The sequence below is a fragment of the Solea solea genome, chromosome 12 (assembly GCF_958295425.1).
Source record: "Solea solea chromosome 12, fSolSol10.1, whole genome shotgun sequence".
Lineage (NCBI taxonomy): Eukaryota > Metazoa > Chordata > Actinopteri > Pleuronectiformes > Soleidae > Solea > Solea solea.
Genome location: NC_081145.1, coordinates 18,832,465 through 18,854,326, shown reverse-complemented (window position 1 = coordinate 18,854,326; position 21,862 = coordinate 18,832,465). Strand labels below are relative to the sequence as shown.

Below are 21,862 nucleotides of genomic sequence, written 5' to 3'. Positions count from 1 at the left end.
TTCTATGACGTTTTTGACTCATTTTGGACGACATACTATACTATGACTTTTTTGGCTGATTTTGGACGACATACTAACCTATGACTTTTTTTTCAAATTTTGGACGACATACTATACTATGACTTTTTTGACTGATTTTGGACGACATACTATACTATGACTTTTTTGACTGATTTTGGACGACATACTATACTATGACTTTTTTGACTGATTTTGGACGACATACTATACTATGACTTTTTTGTCATATTTTGGAAGACATACTATACTATGACTTTTTTGACTGATTTTGGACGACATACTATACTATGACTTTTTTGACTGATTTTCGACGACATTCTATACTATGACTTTTTTGACTCATTTTGGACGACATACTATACTATGACTTTTTTGGCTGATTTTGGACGACATACTAACCTATGACTTTTTTTTCAAATTTTGGACGACATACTAACCTATGACTTATTTGTCATATTTTGGAAGACATACTATACTATGACTTTTTTGACTGATTTTGGACAACATACTATACTATGACTTTTTTTGTGCCATCGCTGATTGTTCTATAGATTTTATTTTCTGACGTCAAGCAACACTGCAAGTATGTGGTCAAAATACAGCACCACAGTCCTCGTTAGTATAGTGGACAGTATCTCCGCCTGTCACGCGGAAGACCGGGGTTCGATTCCCCGACGGGGAGTGCCAAAGTTTTCTGCAGAAGGGAAAACAAGCAGTAGGTATACAACATTACTCCTTACTGAAGAGATGGCAACAGCGCTGAGTGCGGGTAGCCAACAACATTCCTGTATGCGACTCAGCGCCGCCAGTAAGGCAGAAGTAGTCGACCCGAATCGAGCACACTCCTGTAACCAATCATGCTGTAGAACCTCCCACCTCATTAACATGTGTCATATTTCGGACGACATACTTTACTTGGACTTTTTTGACTCATTTTGGACAACATACTATACTATGACTTTTTTGACTGATTTTGGACGACATCCTATACTATGACTTTTTTGACTCATTTTGGACGACATACTATACTATGACTTTTTTGGCTGATTTTGGACGACATACTATACTATGACTTTTTTGACTGATTTTCGACGACATACTATACTATGACTTTTTTGGCTGATTTTGGACGACATACTATACTATGACTTTTTTTCAAATTTTGGACGACATACTATACTATGACGTTTTTGACTCATTTTGGACGACATACTATACTATGACTTTTTTGGCTGATTTTGGACGACATACTATACTATGACTTTTTTGGCTGATTTTGGACGACATACTATACTATGACTTTTTTGACTGATTTTGGACGACATACTATACTATGACTTTTTTGGCTGATTTTGGACGACATACTATACTATGACTTTTTTGACTGATTTTGGACGACATACTAACCTATGACTTTTTTTCAAATTTTGGACGACATACTTTTCTATGACGTTTTTGACTCATTTTGGACGACATACTATACTATGACTTTTTTGGCTGATTTTGGACGACATACTAACCTATGACTTTTTTTTCAAATTTTGGACGACATACTATACTATGACTTTTTTGACTGATTTTGGACGACATACTATACTATGACTTTTTTGACTGATTTTGGACGACATACTATACTATGACTTTTTTGACTGATTTTGGACGACATACTATACTATGACTTTTTTGGCTGATTTTGGACGACATACTAACCTATGACTTATTTGTCATATTTTGGAAGACATACTATACTATGACTTTTTTGACTGATTTTGGACAACATACTATACTATGACTTTTTTTGTGCCATCGCTGATTGTTCTATAGATTTTATTTTCTGACGTCAAGCAACACTGCAAGTATGTGGTCAAAATACAGCACCACAGTCCTCGTTAGTATAGTGGACAGTATCTCCGCCTGTCACGCGGAAGACCGGGGTTCGATTCCCCGACGGGGAGTGCCAAAGTTTTCTGCAGAAGGGAAAACAAGCAGTAGGTATACAACATTACTCCTTACTGAAGAGATGGCAACAGCGCTGAGTGCGGGTAGCCAACAACATTCCTGTATGCGACTCAGCACCGCCAGTAAGGCAGAAGTAGTCGACCCGAACCGAGCACACTCCTGTAACCAATCATGCTGTAGAACCTCCCACCTCATTAACATGTGTCATATTTCGGACGACATACTTTACTTGGACTTTTTTGACTCATTTTGGACAACATACTATACTATGACTTTTTTGACTGATTTTGGACGACATACTATACTATGACTTTTTTGACTCATTTTGGACGACATACTATACTATGACTTTTTTGGCTGATTTTTTTGTACGACATACTATACTATGACTTTTTTGACTGATTTTGGACGACATACTAACCTATGACTTTTTTGGCTGATTTTGGACGACATACTATACTATGACTTTTTTGGCTGATTTTGGACGACATACTATACTATGACTTTTTTGGCTCATTTTGGACGACATACTATACTATGACTTTTTTGACTGATTTTGGACGACATACTATACTATGACTTTTTTGTCATATTTTTGACGACATACTATACTATGACTTTTTTGACTGATTTTGGACGACATACTATACTATGACTTTTTTGATTGATTTTGGACGACATACTATACTATGACTTTTTTGACTGATTTTGGACGACATACTATACTATGCCTTTTTTGGCTCATTTTGGACGACATACTAACCTATGACTTTTTTTCAAATTATGGACGACATACTATACTATGACTTTTTTGACTGATTTTGGACGACATACTATACTATGACTTTTTTGGCTCATTTTGGACGACATACTATACTATGACTTTTTTGGCTGATTTTGGACGACATACTAACCTATGACTTTTTTTTCAAATTTTGGACGACATACTATACTATGACTTTTTTGACTGATTTTGGACAACATACTATACTATGACTTTTTTTGTGCCATCGCTGATTGTTCTATAGATTTTATTTGCTGACGTCAAGCAACACTACAAGTATGTACAAAATACAGCACCACAGTCCTCGTTAGTATAGTGGACAGTATCTCCGCCTGTCACGCGGAAGACTGGGGTTCAATTCCCCGACGGGGAGTGCCAAAGTTTTCTGCAGAAGGGAAAACAAGCAGTAGGTATACAACATTACTCCTTACTGAAGAGATGGCAACAGCACTGAGTGCGGGTAGCCAACAACATTCCTGTATGCGACTCAGTGCCGCCAGTAAGGCAGAAGTAGTCGACCCGAATCGAGCACACTCCTGTAACCAATCATGCTGTAGAACCTCCCACCTCATTAACAAGTGTCATATTTCGGACGACATACTTTACTTGGACTTTTTTGACTCATTTTGGACAACATACTGTACTATGACTTTTTTGACTCATTTTGGACGACATACTATACTATGACTTTTTTGACTCATTTTGGACAACATACTATACTATGACTTTTTTGACTCATTTTGGACGACATACTAACCTATCACTTTTTTTTCAAATTTTGGACGACATACTATACTATGACTTTTTTGACTCATTTTGGACGACATACTATACTATGACTTTTTTGACTAATTTTGGACGACATACTATACTATGACTTTTTTGACTCATTTTGGACGACATACTATACTATGACTTTTTTGGCTGATTTTGGACGACATACTAACCTATCACTTTTTTTTCAAATTTTGGACGACATACTATACTATGACTTTTTTGACTCATTTTGGACGACATACTATACTATGACTTTTTTGACTCATTTTGGACGACATACTATACTATGACTTTTTTGGCTGATTTTGGACGACATACTAACCTATGACTTTTTTTTCAAATTTTGGACGACATACTATACTATGACTTTTTTGACTCATTTTGGACGACATACTATACTATGACTTTTTTGACTGATTTTGGACGACATACTACACTATGACTTTTTTGTCATATTTTGGAAGACATACTATACTATGACTTTTTTGACTGATTTTGGACGACATACTATACTATGACTTTTTTGACTGCTTTTGGACGACATACTATACTATGACTTTTTTGACTCATTTTGGACGACATACTATACTATGACTTTTTTGACTGATTTTGGACGACATACTACACTATGACTTTTTTGTCATATTTTGGAAGACATACTATACTATGACTTTTTTGACTGATTTTGGACGACATACTATACTATGACTTTTTTGACTGCTTTTGGACGACATACTATACTATGACTTTTTTGACTGATTTTGGACGACATACTAACCTATGACTTTTTTTTCAAATTTTGGACGACATACTATACTATGACTTTTTTGACTCATTTTGGACGACATACTATACTATGACTTTTTTGGCTGATTTTGGACGACATACTAACCTATGACTTTTTTGGCTCATTTTGGACGACATACTATACTATGACTTTTTTGGCTGATTTTGGACGACATACTAACCTATGACTTTTTTGACTGATTTTGGACGACATACTATACTATGACTTTTTTGACTGATTTTGGACGACATACTATACTATGACTTTTTTGACAGATTTTGGACGACATACTAACCTATGACTTTTTTTCAAATTATGGACGACATACTATACTATGACTTTTTTGTCATATTTTGGAAGACATACTATACTATGACTTTTTTGACAGATTTTGGACGACATACTAACCTATGACTTTTTTTCAAATTATGGACGACATACTATATTATGACTTTTTTGTCATATTTTGGAAGACATACTATACTATGACTTTTTTGACTGATTTTGGACGACATACTATACTATGACTTTTTTGACTGATTTTCGACGACATACTATACTATGACTTTTTTGACTCATTTTGGACGACATACTATACTATGACTTTTTTGGCTGATTTTGGACGACATACTAACCTATGACTTTTTTTTCAAATTTTGGACGACATACTATACTATGACTTTTTTGACTGATTTTGGACGACATACTAACCTATGTCTTTTTTGACTGATTTTGGACGACATACTAACCTATGACTTTTTTTCAAATTTTGGACGACATACTATACTATGACTTTTTTGGCTGATTTTGGACGACATACTATACTATGACTTTTTTGACTGATTTTGGACGACATGCTATACTATGACTTTTTTGACTGATTTTGGACGACATACTATACTATGACTTTTTTGACTGATTTTGGACGACATACTATACTATGACTTTTTTGACTGATTTTGGACGACATACTATACTATGACTTTTTTGGCTCATTTTGGACGACATACTATACTATGACTTTTTTGGCTCATTTTGGACGACATACTATACTATGACTTTTTTGGCTCATTTTGGACGACATACTATACTATGACTTTTTTGACTGATTTTGGACGACATCCTATACTATGACTTTTTTGACTGATTTTGGACGATATACTATACTATGACTTTTGTGACTGATTTTGGACGACATACTATACTATGACTTTTTTTGTGCCATCTCTGATTGTTTTATAGATTTTATTTGCCAGCTAGCATTGAAGAGGCTTGAAAAAGCCTCAAAGAGGCTCCCATTTGCAGAGACGTTGATGATGAAGTTGAAATCCTCGTTGAAAGTGAAATGACGCAACCGAAGCAAACAACGCAGGTTTAGTTTGGGGTTTGGTTTTTGGAAGTAGTTTTGTTTGGTTTTGACAGCACATCCTGGCTCCATCGCCATTTGTAGGCTGTAAAAATCGGCCATTGAACCAAATGTACACAGAGCCACTTTTCCAGTAAATCTATGATGGTAGATTCCATTGTCCTGAGGGAGAGAACATGTATCAATTACCTTACTTTACTGTGTCTTGGGCCATCATGGAAATACCCGCTATTATTCCTGTATATGGGAAATCACCACCAGAAATGACTATAGATTTTTAAGTTGTTTCTTTGTTTTGTGGATATCTGCTCTCTTGCTGCCACAGACTGCCCCCCCTTTACATTGATCCCATGTGATCTGAACAGCTGCATTAGCTTATTTACAACAATCATAATCCGACTGTAAACATGTAAGGCTTTAATGGACTCAGTGAGGAAGTCGGCTTGGCTAGCGGACGGCATCTCATGACCACACAATGAGCCCATACGCAAAAACGAAACATTAAGCCATTCACAATAGGCCATGTGCCCCAATGAATGCCTATAGCGCCTTTTGTCGGGATAAAGGCACCACAAATGAGCTATTGTCTCACTTAACCATTCTAAATCAGGCAAGACCTCAGGGGCATGTTTTCCACACAGTCACCAAGAATGTCTGTTTCTCTGTGCGCACATGTGGTTTTTTGGACGTCCTCAGTGAAGCTGAGGTTTCAGCATGGGGCCTGCGTGACAATGACACCATCTGTGGTGTATCTGCTGACATTTAAACAAGTATACAAGTACATACATTTTAAGTACATACATTCAAAGCACATTCAAACTGTTTTTAGATTATTTTCCTCAGAGACTGATCTGATTTCAGGTGTGTCACCTGTGAACCCTGGCTCACTCTAATACATTTATATGGTATAAGACCTGTTTTTACACAGTGCTGATTATGTTCAGCAACTTTATTTAAATCAAGCGCTACATTAATAATGGCATTGTAGATGCTAGGAAGTGATTTGGGTGTGTAGTCTGTGTTCAAATGTTTAACTGTCACACCACAGCCTGGAGTTTGCTTCCACAACCCAATCTGTGGCGATGTTTATACAACAAAAGCACTTAGGTTGAGATTAAGGAAAAATTGCGGTTTTGGTTCGAATGTAAATAAACATGATGTGTCTAAATTCGCTGAGAACTTTCTTCTGTGTAAAACCACACCACTTTTTTTTCCTTTTAACCAAACTTAAACCAACTTCTGTTTTAAACAAAATGTACTCATACTGGACATTTTGTTGATATCGTCAGTATTTAAATACTTATGCATATACAGTTAATTAATTATTAATTCTACTTGACAACATGCCCCCATTTATTTACTAAATACAATTTCTCACAGTTATTTTTCCTTAAAATTGATTTGTTGTTGCAAGTCAGTTGAATATGAACTAATTTCAGGCCCATTTTGCACATGCATTGTCCACTGTGGAGAGACTATGCGGCTTTTTGGCATCCAATATAGAATGAACAAAATACATCCGTTAAAAAGACATGTAAATACACAGACTGTAAGAAGAACCATGTTTTACTTAAAGGCTAAAGAAGACAGCCAGTAATGTTGTTGCAAAATGCATGCTTACACTTGGATTCATTCAAGTGCAACTGTTCCTGTGAATCTGGCTTGTGCCCTAATATGTATGTACATGTTGGAGCCTGCGTGATAAAGGCATACACTGCCAGGAACAATTAAATCTTTACACTGAGGCAATAAAATGCAAATGTACAAACGGCTTCTTCTGAAACATGACACAATATATGTCTTAAGGATTGTTACCTCTAGCTAAGGCAGGTGAATGACATTGAGGAAAAAAAAAGAACAAAAAGAACAAACTTCAGTACTAGAAAGGTAAGGCACCTGAAGGAATAAAAGTACAGTGTTAAGGACATCAATGTGTGGTATAATATAAATGTCATGTCTTTATCTGAGAAGGAACTGAAGGTTCAGCTGTCATTTAAATGACAATAAATAAATTAAAGTGAGTTAACATGTGTATCAGATGAAGTGAAAGTGTAACCACTGATACGTGACGACATGCATTCTGTGTGTGTGTTGGTCTTTGTTTTTTATGATCACTGCAAATACACACACACACACTCACACTCATGCTTGGACATCTCTGTTCCAGTTCTCTGCCATCTGCTTGGTGAAGAATTGAAAAGTTCCCATTGTTGTAGTAAAGTTCACAGCAGGATTCTCCCCGAACAAATGAGACCTTATGAATCTTATGAGACCACATGTCACTGATGTCTATTATCCCGAGGCTATGAGGCACATTGTGAGAAAGCGAAGACAGCCACAAATAAAACCCAGTATCAAAACAATGCAGACATTCTCATTTGGTCAGCTGGATGGCTGCTGCATTTTTTAAGGACTTGAAGGAGGAGGAAATCTTTTTTTTGAAAGTGCAACAGATGATGTTGACAGAAATAGTTACAATTAGCCTTGGTACTTTTATGCTGTCTCCCTTTTTCATCACGTTTGATATTTTACAAATCAAAGTCAAATTTCGTGGAATTCAGTGAGAATCAAAGCGTGGATCAATCCGAAAGTGAACGTGATTATTTTCTGCGTTTTTGTAGAACCGTCTTGCATGGAGCGGCTCCTCTCCAAGGAATGGAAGGAGCGTGTTGACTGCTTGAACGCCACTGAACTGCTGGCGGAGGTCAAAGGTAAGAGAAGAGAAAACACGCACGTCAGAGCCAGAATCCACATGTGCCACTGCAACTAAATCTACCTACATTCATTCTTAAAGGAAAGTCCTCAGCAGTGACAGAGTTAGCCTATAAAACCAGGCCTACCTGTCACTTGACCCATTCCAGGACTTGACTTGCGTTCATCCAGTTACAAGCCCAATTCCTTTTCTCTCGATAAATTGTGTGTGTGTGTGTGTGTGTGTGTGTGTGTGTGAGGCACGAGGCTTCACACGCTCCAATATTTTTTCTGTGTCAGAAAGTAGCACTTGTGAAGCTATAAATTGCACCAAGGATAATGTGTTCTTGATGTACTCAGGTATTCACAAAAGTTCAAAATTAGCAGCGTTATGGGGATGTGAAAATCTCAGCCTCAGCAGCAGCAGGGGATAAAATGCATGTCATCCTTTCAAAGTGAAAGAGAAAAATATGATGTTTAAGTTATGTTTAGCTGACTAACATGCCACATATAATATTAAGTTACCCACATCATTATCATTTTCCTGATGGGAACCAACCTTTTTTTCATTTGTATGATAGAAGCAGTGGAATATGATTTATTTAAAAAAAAAACAAATATTAATACATGTTTTATTTATTTTTCTTCTTGATTTTTGTAAACTAATATTTGAGAGAAACTGGGGAATTGCTCATTTATATTTTCTTTTCATGACTTTTTAAGCTTTTGTAAATATAAATATTTTATATTATATATATATTTTTTTTAAACATGGCATTACAATAGATACTAGACTTGGAAATCTGGGTATTTTGTAGTTGTGAAATGTTTTAAATAAAAATATCATGGGCAAAATGCTGTGATTTTCAGAGAATGATCTCTATGTTGCCTTACAGTAAGACCTCGCTTTCCTCCCACAGTCCAAAAACATGCAGTGTGACTGCAGGCTGTGAATGTGAGAGTGAATGGTTGTTCATCTCTGTATGTTTGCCCTACAATGGACTGGCAACCTGTCCAGGGTGTACCCTGCCTTTCACCCTGTGTCAGCTGGGATTGGCTCCACCTCCCCGTGACCCTCATGTGGAGGATAAAGCGGTAGAAAATGAATGAAAGATTTCTATTTCATGACTTTGTCTCCAGTAATGTCATGTACATGATTTTTTTTTGTGTAAAATGCCATAACCCAATGTGACTAATGTAGCCTTGACTTGTTATAGTCACTAATTTGGACACTAAATGAAAGAGCTTCAAAGCAAAGACTGACACTTGTCCCCTGAGCTGCAGCATGTTCGTTTGTGATCATCTCCCAGTGAAATGAGAAGCACACACGCGTGCAGACACACACACACACACACGCGTATACACACACACTTAGCTAATCACTTGTTCAGAGACAATGTGGCTTTGTATGTCCAGCTAAATACAGGAATGAACATGACTACATGTTAAAAACTCAACTTCATGTGACTTTTATTTAAAATTTTAAATAAAATGTATGTATTGTATGTATGAAATTTCAATTCAAGACATTTATTTCATTATTATTATTATTATTATTAATATTATTAATAACACGTTATTTTACTTTATTTTATCAGCTGATGAAAAAACATTTGCAACTTTTTAAAACCACATTTTAAAGTGAAAAATGTGTCACTTTATACATTTCTATTTATTTATCTTGTGCTTTTTTACTTTGATCATCATATGATATTTGACATTCTTTAAAAAAATATACTGTATAAAAAACATCACCCTGATTTCTCCTGATGTCCATGATCGCACTTGAATAAGAGAATTCATAACAATGATAACATTAAATGAAGTGATCATCTCCTGATGCCCACTTACAGAGGTCAGCATATTTCATATCCTCTCTGTGCATTAGTAATATGTAAATAAATTATAATGTCTTCCTGATAAACACTCAGATGATCACTGGTATAATATGCACATGTTGCTGATGAAAAAACTAAACGTGAACGGCAAGAAACAGGCAGTAAAAACTGCAATAAGAAAAACGCAGCAAAGAGCCAAATGTATCAGTTTCTTGTATGTTTGCTGAAGACACTGTACATGAATATAGCATGTACCAACACATGCACATGCTCTTCACACATCAACACACACACACACACACACACACCTCCAGCTGCATCGTGATCAAATGCTCTAAATGAATTAAAGCATTAAAATCTGTTATTCTTTGATTCAAATGAAATTAAGTCTGGTCTCACTGACCTAAATAGACTCAACCGTTGCTCTGTGTCTTCTCACACAACGACTTGTTCTGTTGTAGCTATTTTCATGGTGACGATAATCAATGTCCCCTTTTCCAACTGAAAAAAATAAATAACCAATCACACATGCATTTTGATGTGGGTATAATGTAGTTTCTATTTTTAATGCTTACCTGTTCAAGGTAGGTTTGTGAGTTCAATGTCCAGATTCACACACACACACACACACACACACACACACACACACATCCCTGCACTTCTCTGCTGCAGCAGACGTTTATACTACACCAACAGTGCCATTGTGGGAACCAGGTGACATTTGAACATTTAGTATTTCATTTCTCTCATAATCTTATATATATAACATATATACAATATATCTATATCTATATATCTATATATATATATGTATACACATATATATACACTATATATATATATACAGTATATATGTATACACACATATATATATATACTGTATATATATACAGTATATATATAGGAAGATGCATAACAATTGTTAAAGAGAACCACCAACTCTTATGTAACTCTTAACTGTTTGTATCATACGTTACAGCAGTAATGCATGTGCGCTAAGGTTAACAATGTGACAAATTATATGTATAAAACAAAAAGTAGATACAAAAGCAACTCCTTTAAATGTCATGTATTCTGAATATGTTTTTTCGTGTTAAAACTTTGTAAAACTACCACTAAATTTGGTGAATGCAGAAAAGAATTGGAAATGTTTGTGTTTCTAATGTCAGACGAGCTGGTTTATCTGTCAGCAGTGTTGAGAGACAGGCATCTTATCTATCTTTGTTTTATATACTGTATATTCTTTCATTGATGTGGGGGATGAACGTTGTTCAGCCTGAATGTACACAGATTAAGCTTGATACTGTATATATATATATATATATATATATGTGTACCCAGATGTTGTTTTTGTTGGCGCATGTGGTCTGACAGGAAGATGGGACGGCAAGTGCTGTAGTGTCAGCGACTCTTCAGTTTAACAACCCTATGCGTGCTGAAAATGATTGACACATTCACATTAGCTTGACGTGTGCTGTTGTAAACACAGACTGATGAAGTTAAATAGAGTGAAATGACAAAGAAGAGAATAAAACCAAATTCAAACGCACACACATACACTATTCAGCTGTTGAGATACAAACAGTGCTACAGACAGATAAATAATAATTGAATAAAAAAAAAAAAAGCATGTATGATCAGGAGCACCAACCTAATGCAGAAGTAAGAGTTCTGACATTGTGCCCCAGAGAGATAGATCATCCTGTGATCATTCAAACAGACAACAGTGAAAACCGTTAATGGCTTTCTGTTTTGACTGTTGCCCCCAGCAGGTGTTGGGAATGATCCTGATAAATGGAAAATATGCGACATAGTTACTGATGCCAGAGGTGCTGAAGGAACACAGAACTCCTAATCCACAGAGATGAATCATGGTGCCAATTTCACAACGGACTTCACTTATAATAAGATAAATAAGAACGGAAATAATGAGAAGGAGTTTGCGTGTGTATGTGTTTCTGAGACACGACAGGATTATATAGTATCCATCCATATAAGAAGACTAAGGGCCTGGCCCTGTCTGCGCGGAAACAACCCTGCATAGGTTTTTCTTTTTTTAAAAGTAGGTTGTCCCTATCCTCGTCGTCGCCATCATAAAATAAGGGGAGGAGATAACAAAAAAACAATTTTTACAGACACTATTTTTACTTGAATACATAATACAGATTAGTGAGTGTTCTGCACACGGTCAGCTGCACTGAACATCCACAGCTCGTTCTTGTCTGTGTGGTCACAGTGTTTCTCTCTCTCTTCCTCTCTGTGTCTCTCTGCCCGCTGTAAATAGAGTTAGATGAAGCTCACTCGCGCGGCAGAACTGAACATTTCCTTCTCAGAAAGTAGTTAAGGTTGTGCCAGAAAGTCACTTAAAAAAAAAAAAAAATTCTAAGTTGTCATCACTGACACTCTTGTTTGGTGTGTTTGCTTTATGATAGCTTATATTTTATTTCTAATATTTCCTTCCTTTCCCCTGGCTTGGTTCATTCTTTCTCTGTTTTTGTGGCGTAGCAGCATTACAGTGTCTCTTACAGGCCTTTTGAGACGTTTTGGGGCATTTTCTGCAAACAATGCCATGTATACGGGAAGCTTTTTCAAAACGACAAAGAAAAAAGATTCCGTTTCTATGTGGATATGGGGCCTAAACTGGTCAAGAGGGCTTGAGGTGACTGAAAGGGTGATAAAATGACAAGAGAAGAGAAGGAGTAGTGGAGGAGGTGGCTGAGAGAGCTTGTGAGAAAAGGGCAGAGGGGATACAAAAGGATGTGAGGCTAAGGGATAGAGGGAAGGATGAAAAGTTGAGAAAAAGTAAAAGAAGCAAATGAAATGGGAAGAAGGAGAGGAGAGGAGAGGAGAGGAGAGGAGAGGGAATCTGGACTTGGAAGTATAGTAACTGATGGGGGGTTGTTTGGGGAAAACTGAAAAAAAGAAATAATGAAAGCGTGGAAAAAAGGGACAAGAACAGGAGAATGTTGCCTTTGATACAGGGGTGCTGAGGGGCAATCTGTGTGTGTGTGTGTGTGTGTGTGTGTGTGTGTGGGTGGGGGGTGAGAGGATCTGGGGTACAATAGGGCCCTGACAAGACTACAATGGAGACTCTGTTAGTATGCAGGTAGTGTTGGGGCCACCCTGCAGTCTCCCTTCATGGCCCCAGGGCAAGACCTTACACACATGCACATGTGCACACACACACACACACACACAAGCAAAAGGTTCAAAACAAGATAAACTTTACTGTGGAAGTGTGTGAGTTCATGTCCCACACGTTCATGCATTGCACTCACACATGCGTGTGCACACGCACGCACACATGCACATCCACCAAGAACACAATGAACTCGCATCTTTGTTCCCCATTCACAGAGAAGAATCAAGAAAATGTTGACCATGAGTGATAAAGACTCACTAAACAAGAATAATCACATCCAGTAGCAAGAACAGCTGTTGCTACAGAGTGAGGCAACGTTGTCTATAATTAATATAAATGATCCAAATGGTTGAACTCGTATAAACACAGCATATACACAATATGGTGATGAAACTGTGAGATGTTGCTGTGGTGAAAATGTAAAGAATGTTTTTATATGTGAGGTCAATCAATGTTATAGTTGCCTTGCTGTCAGTGCCTCTTGTGACACCTCACACATAATCTAGTAACTGGGCAGTCTCACTGGTGCTGGTCCCAAGAATGTCTAAATCATAAAACTGACAAAAAAGTGTGTGACAGCCACTTGTTTTAAAAAGATAAGTCAAACTGATTTTATTGTTCTCGAGAGCAGACACTAGGTTATAAACACTGACGGCATGTAGAGACAAGGCAGAAAATAATAAGTAGTAAGATGTAACGACAAGCCAGATTTATGGGAATCTGGGAATGAGGGTTTTCCCTTGTGTGCAGACATTTGTTAAAACTGCCTTCTGCTGTGGGGATTTTGTATTAATGAGAAAATGTCCAAAGCATCACAAACTGAAGGAGAAAACTCGCACCTTCATCATGGGTTCCCGACCTGGTCGGAACAAGGGTCTCCCCTTGTGTGTGTGTGTGGGGGTTTTCTTCAGGTTCTCTGGTTTCCTTCCACCGTAACATGCAATATGGGGATTAGGCAAATTGGACCCCTGCAATCCTCATGTGGAGGATAAAGCGGTAGAAAATGAATGGATGGATATTCACAGAACAAGTCTAATTTTGTAATGCTGAGAAGTAACTGAATACATGTCATGTGACCTGCTCTGGCCATAGAGCGAGAGTGGATTCATCAACTTCATTATTCAATTCTTTCAACATCTGGCTGACTTGTAAAAATCGATAAACTGTTCTAATTTCATGTCCAGGTACACCAGAGTCCCTGGAGGAGAAGGAGCACCAACTTTCCACCATGATCAGCCAGCTGATCAATCTGAGAGAGCAGCTCCTTGCCGCCCATGATGAGCAGAAAAAGATGGCCGCCTCACAGCTGGAAAAGCAGAGACAACAGATGGAGCTGGCCAGGCAGCAGCAGGAGCAGGTAGACGGGCCTGGATGATGTTTGTGTCGCGGATTGCAAATGTATAATATGAAAGAGTTATGCAAAGAGCAAAGAGCGCAGTGCATGTACAGGAGAGCCTTCTCCACAGAAAATCCTTTTAGCAGCTGTACGTGGTTTCACTTAAGGAAGAAACAGGTGATCAGACAGATGTCAAGGAGACAAAAAATAACATAATAAATGTTCTGCAGACCAATCCCCTAGATCACGGTGAACTATTGACCATTGTCGCTACTGGATTCACCTCCAAATCACATAATCAAATCAGCTGTTCCCAAGTCTCATTACTTGTAAGCAGTTAATGTGAAGCATTGTGTTCTTGTGAACTGCTGCTCTTTGTTGAGTTTGACACATTTGAACACTGACACTTTCTCTCTGCTCTGGTGAAGCTGTAGGCCACAGGAGACAAAAGTTTACTTTCAAAATAAAGTTTGTTAAGTGTCTGACAAATATGTAAAGATAATATTTTGGCCATTCCACTAATGTTCCCTCGCTTGTTCGTTTTTTGTTTTGATGTTTTTTCCGTATTCCTGGTGAAGGTGGTTCATAAAGACAGAAGTGACTGAAATGATGGTCAACAACAACAACAACAACAACAAAAAACAAAAACACCTGATATTATGTTTTCGACGTTTGTGACTTTAAAAGTTGAAGCATGCCTTCAGTTGTCGGAGAAAGATAGTCGGAGTAAAAAGCATGTGACAGGGGGAAAAAAAGAGTGAGAGAGGTGTCTAGGTGAGCTGCTCTTTGTTTTCGCTCTTTGCCGACATGTTACTGTAGGTCGGCATACGACAGGCTCTGTTTGGACAAGTACATACCTCACATCACAACACATTCCACTTTTCATGGCTTTACAAAGGACCTGGGAAGATGTAGAGGGTGAAAAGAAAGACAGATTCCAATATCAGCCAGTCATTTAGCTGTTGAGACTTGATAGGATAATGCCCTACAGACAAACCCCGAGAAATCTGCCTTTAATGAAATATGACATGTGTGCAAATGGGGCGCCGCCTCCCATTCAGCAGCCTGTAATTACATTTCAGAATAAATATACTAAACGACTCCTCAAGAAAAAAAGAGAGAGGCAGCTGCTTTACTTTTCTGCCTGTGAGTGGGCAGAATCAAATAGTCGTCACGTTGCCCCTTTAAAGATTTGAATTTCTCATGACTGGCCCGCTCTCCCAACTAAACCCTTGTATTTTTCCCCTCACATCAAAACAAAGGAAGATATAAGTGTGATTGCCCCCCCGCCCCCCCGCCCCCCTCTCTTGGTGATGAGTGTTTATGGGTGCTGGATGTTTCTGGTTGGCTTAGTAAACATGTCAGTCTAACAGGTTTATTGTGAGTTAAGAGATTTGCATTGGAACTTTTCACACTGCTTATTGCATTAATTAGCTGTACCATCAGTCACACCAACGTCTACGCCGGAGAACAGACGTTTCTGTGTGACTGCACTGCAATAACACACGTGCTCCGAGGTTCACATCTTAGGTCCATTCTGTGGTTAGTCTCGGGCAACAAATCAATTGGGCTGAGCTGAGCGAGAGATTGTGGTTTTTATATAAACGTAAGTAAACAGGTGGCGTCTGAGGTCACAGTGGACTTTTTTCTTTGTTTTTAGCCAAACCACAATCTTTCCCTTAAAGCAAGTGCTGTATGTAAACATAACCATAAAAGCTATATCTGTAAAAGTCATGCTAGAGTCACTACAGATGTGTATTGTTCTTGATGAATGAATGGATGTTTTTTTGTTGGAAAACACATCTCTATCAACAAAGTGTGCCATTGACTCCATTATGTTATTATTATTATTATTATTATTATTAGACAACATACATCAGTTGCTTTTCCTTGTTGTTGTTGAAGTTTAACATACAGAAACCTAAATTGTAGGAGGCAGAGTTGGTTAGCGGGAGGAGATGGCAATCTGAGGTCAAACAGACATTTAACTTACTCTCCCTCTATCTCCGTTCTCCTTTGACCTCTGCAGTTCAGGCTTCAGGACAGTTAGTGGTCTTGAGCAATGATCCAGCTCTACTCTACTCATTCTGTGCTGTTTTATTCCAAACTCCCTGCTTCTGTTTTTGACCGATGTTCACCAAAGATTAGTCAGGTTTCGAAATGACGTAGATTGGCTGGAATCCAGGAGCAGTTTCTTGGAGCAATAACAGGCTGCTTCCCACAGATCACCGAGGTTCATCAGAGCTATGAAAAGAAGCATCGAGTGGTCAGCGAAGTGTCTGGCCTCTAAACATACAGCCTCTAAACAACTTTGTTTTTTTGGCTTCAATGTGTCATTGTGGTGTTGAAATTTATTGCACAGTGTAATGGCAGTAGAAATATACATATGTACATATGCAATTAAAAAATATTCTAGTAAACAGGGATTTTTTGTTGGGTTAAACATTTTTGTTTGATTTTCACTCAAAATTAGGACGTAAAACAGCAGGTTGCCAAAAAATAAAACATACCCACAATGAGTCCCTCTTATCATATCCAAATTATGAAGAACAAGTATGCAATAATCAAATAATTGTTTTCTCATAACCTGCTATTTTGTGTCCATGCAGATTGCCAGACAGCAGCAGCAGCTCGTGCAGCAGCAGCAAAAGATAAACATTCTCCAGCAGCAGATCCAGGTTAGTTGACTGACATGCACGCATGCACATTCTTGACATTTTCCAGCTTACGACTTCTGCCCCTTACAGACTCCCCTTATTTCTTCCGCATCATCCCTTAATTTTATCCTCTGTCTGGACGATCCAAGTGTTGTCTTCCTTTACTATTGAGTCATTTGTTATTTACAAAAGTGATTGTGAACATTTCCTTTACGTTTTGTGCCTCAATCGATAAATGACAGGGACCCAGTAATTGTCCCGTATCATTTGCTGAATTGTTTACATTTGCATCGATCACTTTGTGATCAATACCGCAGCCTCCGCTGGGCTTTCGCCTTTCAATTTATTGCCATATGTTTCCTCTCCTCTGCCTAACTTGAACCACCCTGTTACTCTTTCATAGTAATTGCTTTCTTTTGCCTTAACATACACCTCTTCCTCTTAGTTCAGCAGTGTCATGTTTCCTATTTACTTTATTACAATCAAATAAAAAACACATTGGACTACTAAGGGGATAGATAGAAAACAGCCCTGGTGAAAAGCTCTATTGACTTCTCCTTTTCTTATTTCTACATGTGTGTCACTGAGCCACCTGATGCACTGATTTTTATGATCACTAGACTGTATATACATACATACGTAGTCACCAAGAAATTGCCACCAGCTGTGACCAAATGCTGGTAAATTTGCAGACTATTTGTAGCTGATAGCCATGTGGGAAGTTAGCCATGTTGTACTTTATTGGTTTATTTTTAAGTGGTTGGATTGCTGCTGAATTAAATCAAATTGTGTGACAATCAGAGTCCACTTGCTCTCGTTGTTATTTTTACCTTGTTTTTATCCCCCTGTGATTCCAAGCTTTTGGATCTCACGATGCTCCGAGGGTGCGATGCCGTTAACGAGGGCTGGTTTATTCCCACCCCCTACTTCTCCCTTTTTTTATTATGAGGCCCCACCCTCTGATCTTAATAAAGCTTGGATTGGACTTCATTAGGCTGCTGTGCCCCAGGGGAGAACAAGACCACAAAAAAACAGCCCTTACAGGGATCCTCTTCCAAGCTGCGAAGCATGGATACTGTGTCATATTTGGTTTTCAGGATGAAGGGATATGCAGCAGAGCAGCATGTTATTATGTAGAGCTACAGAGGCATGTGCTGTAAATTCAGGTGATATATATATATATGCACATAATAGATATATAGATATATTATATCACAGCTGGGTGTGTGCAGACTGCCGGTAATTTAAGTTATTTTTTTAAAACAATAGCATTTCTTGGCAAACAAACCAAGCTTAGTACGAAGCATATGGTCTATCTACTGTACAGAGGTTTAGAATTATTATGGCTAAGCTCCAGGGCTTAGTCACTGGGGTATGGGCTGTTTACGCTGTGTCAGATGTGTGTTGGCCTTAAACACAGGCAGCGCCGCACCAGTCTGTTTCCACTTATCAAATCCAGACCTGAGCTCCTCTCAGGCCAATACTCTAAGGAGCTGACCAAATGCTATGCTACTGTTTCAGCTGAAAAGAATCGGCCTCAGTGGTAAAACCACTTTCTAGAAGTGCCAGTTGTTGTTCACATCTCCATTTGAAACACTAAATGTTGTCCAGATGGAAAAAATAAGAAACCATGAAAAAGTTTTTGCTTAAAAAATGGAATAGTTGCAACTCCCTGTTGTGCGCTATAAATTTTGAACGTTTTATAGCGCAGCATTAATATGTGATAAACTGAAGCTTATCTGTGTCTGATTTATGAATGGAGACAATGAAAACCCAGTGGGACACTGGCTTTAACCCATTTTTCCATTTCTCCCTCTTGCCGTTCCTACGTTCCTCTCCGTGCATGGATGGTGTCAGCGTGGTTGTCAACGAGTGCAATGTTGTTGGGGGAAGCAGAGTTCAAAGTGACCCAGGTTTCCTGTCATGTGGTTTTAAATGGTGTGGAGAGCCAGCGGGGGATGTCCACAGGTTAAAGAAATGCTTCCGAAGGCCCCTTTGTGATAGATATCATTACCCATGTGCAATGTAATGAATCATCAGACCAACAGACAAACTAAATATTTATACACGCACACAGGCTCACAACTCTACGATATTGATAATTAATCCTGACTGAAAGTAGAGACAGATTAAATGAATCCATAAATGCAGACATTGATGTACAGACACACACACACGTGTGCGCGCACACACAGTGGTGGTGGGCCCTTTGTGTACGGTAAGCAGAGCAGCCCAGCCTGGTGGCTGACAGACATGTGTCTTTGTTAAGTCAGTTCCTATAATGGCTCTCATATGTGGCCCATTTCCTTTGGGCCCACAAAGGCACAGGCCCTAACCGCACCGCCCGGTTCCTAGCTAACGGGCTAATTAATGACTGCAAAGCCACACTCCTCCTCCTCCTCCTTGTCCCTCTCTCTGTTCTTCATTTATAACTCCTCTGGCTCCTCCTTTGTCTGCCCTCCGCTGTTCTCCTCGAGTTCTTGCTCCTTGAGTGTTGTTTTCTTATTGTTTTTATTTGTCTCTTCAATCCTTTTGTATCATTTTGCTGTGCGGATGACGTAGTCAGTGGCCTGCTCCATACTGTCAGTGCAGTCTGCTGCCCCCTGTTGAAAACCCAGTGAATGACTAACTCAAGTATGTTTGACCAGCATTTTTAATCTGTGCGTCAGCGTCAGAATCTCAGTCATCTTGCCGATGAACTGCCGCGGGTTAATTCCCTGATAAATGACAGTTCATGTCATCACAGCCTCAAGTAAAGACTCGAGCTTTTCCCTTGTCAATAAAGCGCTGACGTTAGGTGGGGTTCTGAGTCGTTGGGGTTGCTGAAACTTTGTTAATACAAATAGACACAAACACATTAATCCACCCATACACACAAGCATGCACAAATACACACTCACACAAATGCATAAGAACTAATGGAGCACACAAATGGCAATTAAATAGACAGGCGGCCACTATGTCAGCAAATACAGCTCCAGACACAATGACTCGGAAAGCCATGGAAGGACCATAACGTCGATTGGACTCACCAACTATGGAGAATGGCTAACTCTTGACTTTATAATGGCCATAACTGCGGTGTATTAACCTGTGTGTTAGCCTATGGGAAATTCTCTGAGCATAGTGGAATTCTGTGAGCTTCAATTAAAATCACCTCTAGTGTCGAGAGAAATGTGATTATTTCAAGGTGTATTGTGTCCTTAAAGCTGTTAAAAAGCAAATTCTCGCCACTGCAAGTCTCACAGAGAGACACTAAAATGACCAGTCAAGTTTGTATGGCTAATAGACAAAGTTTAACGTCCACTGTGCAAGAATTTTTGACATCTAATGGTGAGACATGTAGATTGTAACAAGCATAGTCACTTCTCTCCTTCTCAAGTGTGTCAGGGAACTGTACGGTGGCGTTTGCATGCTAGAAAGGCTGTTGTTCATCTTTGTTTGTAAGCCTCCACTTTAAAATGTGAAACACATGCTCTAGTTGATTTGTCTGCTCGAGCTGCTGTAGAAACATGGCAGACGGCAGCCTCCGCAAAGCAAGGCACTTCCTTAAAGTACACATTGAAAGCTTAGTGACTGTCCGACCCTAGTATTTCACAATCCTGGGGTCATGATGTTGAAGAATGTGTGTTTAGTTAGCGAGATCATTAAGAATTGAATTGTAAATGATCACAGTGCCATTTCAAACAAAGTAATCGAAATATTTGAGCTTGTTTGCTGCTAATCTTGGAGCTGATTGTCCATCTGATGATGATGAATCAGTGTTAGAAGCAAATACTTCATCAGCTTCCAGTGTAGATAGCGGATATCCGAACAAGACTCATCTATCATCTGTACACCATACGTGGTTTGCAGCCTGTCAGGTAACGTGAGGAGCAAGAATGGAGTTGCAGTAGTGATCGGATTTTAAAACGCCAATGCATTTTCACACAGTGTGTTAACGTGCGGGCGACCACAGCATGCTCAAACATGACTGGTCAATTAGAAACCCCCAAATTAGTGAGTAGATGGAAGATGTATGACATAAAATGAAGGTACTATCGTTCACAAGTTACTGTGTAACAATACAATTGGACTGTTGTTAGGTTAGAAGGAGATTTTGTTTGGATCTGTGATACCAAGTCTTATCTTTGTGGTATTTATGTGCAGATATGTGTCACTATAAAAAGTGTGACACTCATCATATTGCACCTGGAATGTCATTTATGTGATCAGTGATTTCTTCCTTTTTTGTTGTAGTATTTATCTTTTCCCTTTTCAATTTGGCAATATAATTGACCTGAATGAATTGACAGATTATTACCTTGTGTGTGTCACAAAATCAAGCGACACTCATGTGTGTGTGTGCGTGCGTACCTGCCAACTGCACAACCAGACAGTTCTTTATTCCTCCTCTCCTCTCTCCTTTTTAAAACGCATCAACATAAAGACACACCACGTTTGTACTCGTTGGCCCCGGACCCCAGTGCCCATACACAAGAGGAACATTAATTCAGAGTCTGTG

General features: G+C 38.6%; 1 protein-coding gene and 3 non-coding genes across 8 annotated transcripts in view; all 4 read left to right on the top strand.

The window, feature by feature from the left end:
* LOC131470218 (transcription factor SOX-6-like) overlaps positions 1-21,862 on the top strand; it is a 100,549-nt gene that overhangs the window by 50,786 nt on the left and 27,901 nt on the right. For 3 of the 5 annotated variants that reach the window (XM_058645888.1, XM_058645890.1, XM_058645887.1), the window contains 3 exons: positions 8,316-8,405; positions 14,550-14,722; positions 17,311-17,379. In XM_058645888.1, coding sequence (XP_058501871.1) covers positions 8,316-8,405; positions 14,550-14,722; positions 17,311-17,379 — 332 coding nt within the window. The remainder of the gene's footprint in view (positions 1-8,315; positions 8,406-14,549; positions 14,723-17,310; positions 17,380-21,862) is intronic. The other 2 variants (XM_058645892.1, XM_058645891.1) reach the window with 1 other exon arrangement.
* On the top strand, positions 632-703 carry trnad-guc (transfer RNA aspartic acid (anticodon GUC)). Its single transcript has one exon. It is a non-coding gene; the product is annotated as a tRNA-Asp (tRNA).
* trnad-guc (transfer RNA aspartic acid (anticodon GUC)) lies at positions 1,905-1,976 on the top strand. Its single transcript has one exon. It is a non-coding gene; the product is annotated as a tRNA-Asp (tRNA).
* Positions 3,066-3,137, top strand: trnad-guc (transfer RNA aspartic acid (anticodon GUC)). Its single transcript has one exon. It is a non-coding gene; the product is annotated as a tRNA-Asp (tRNA).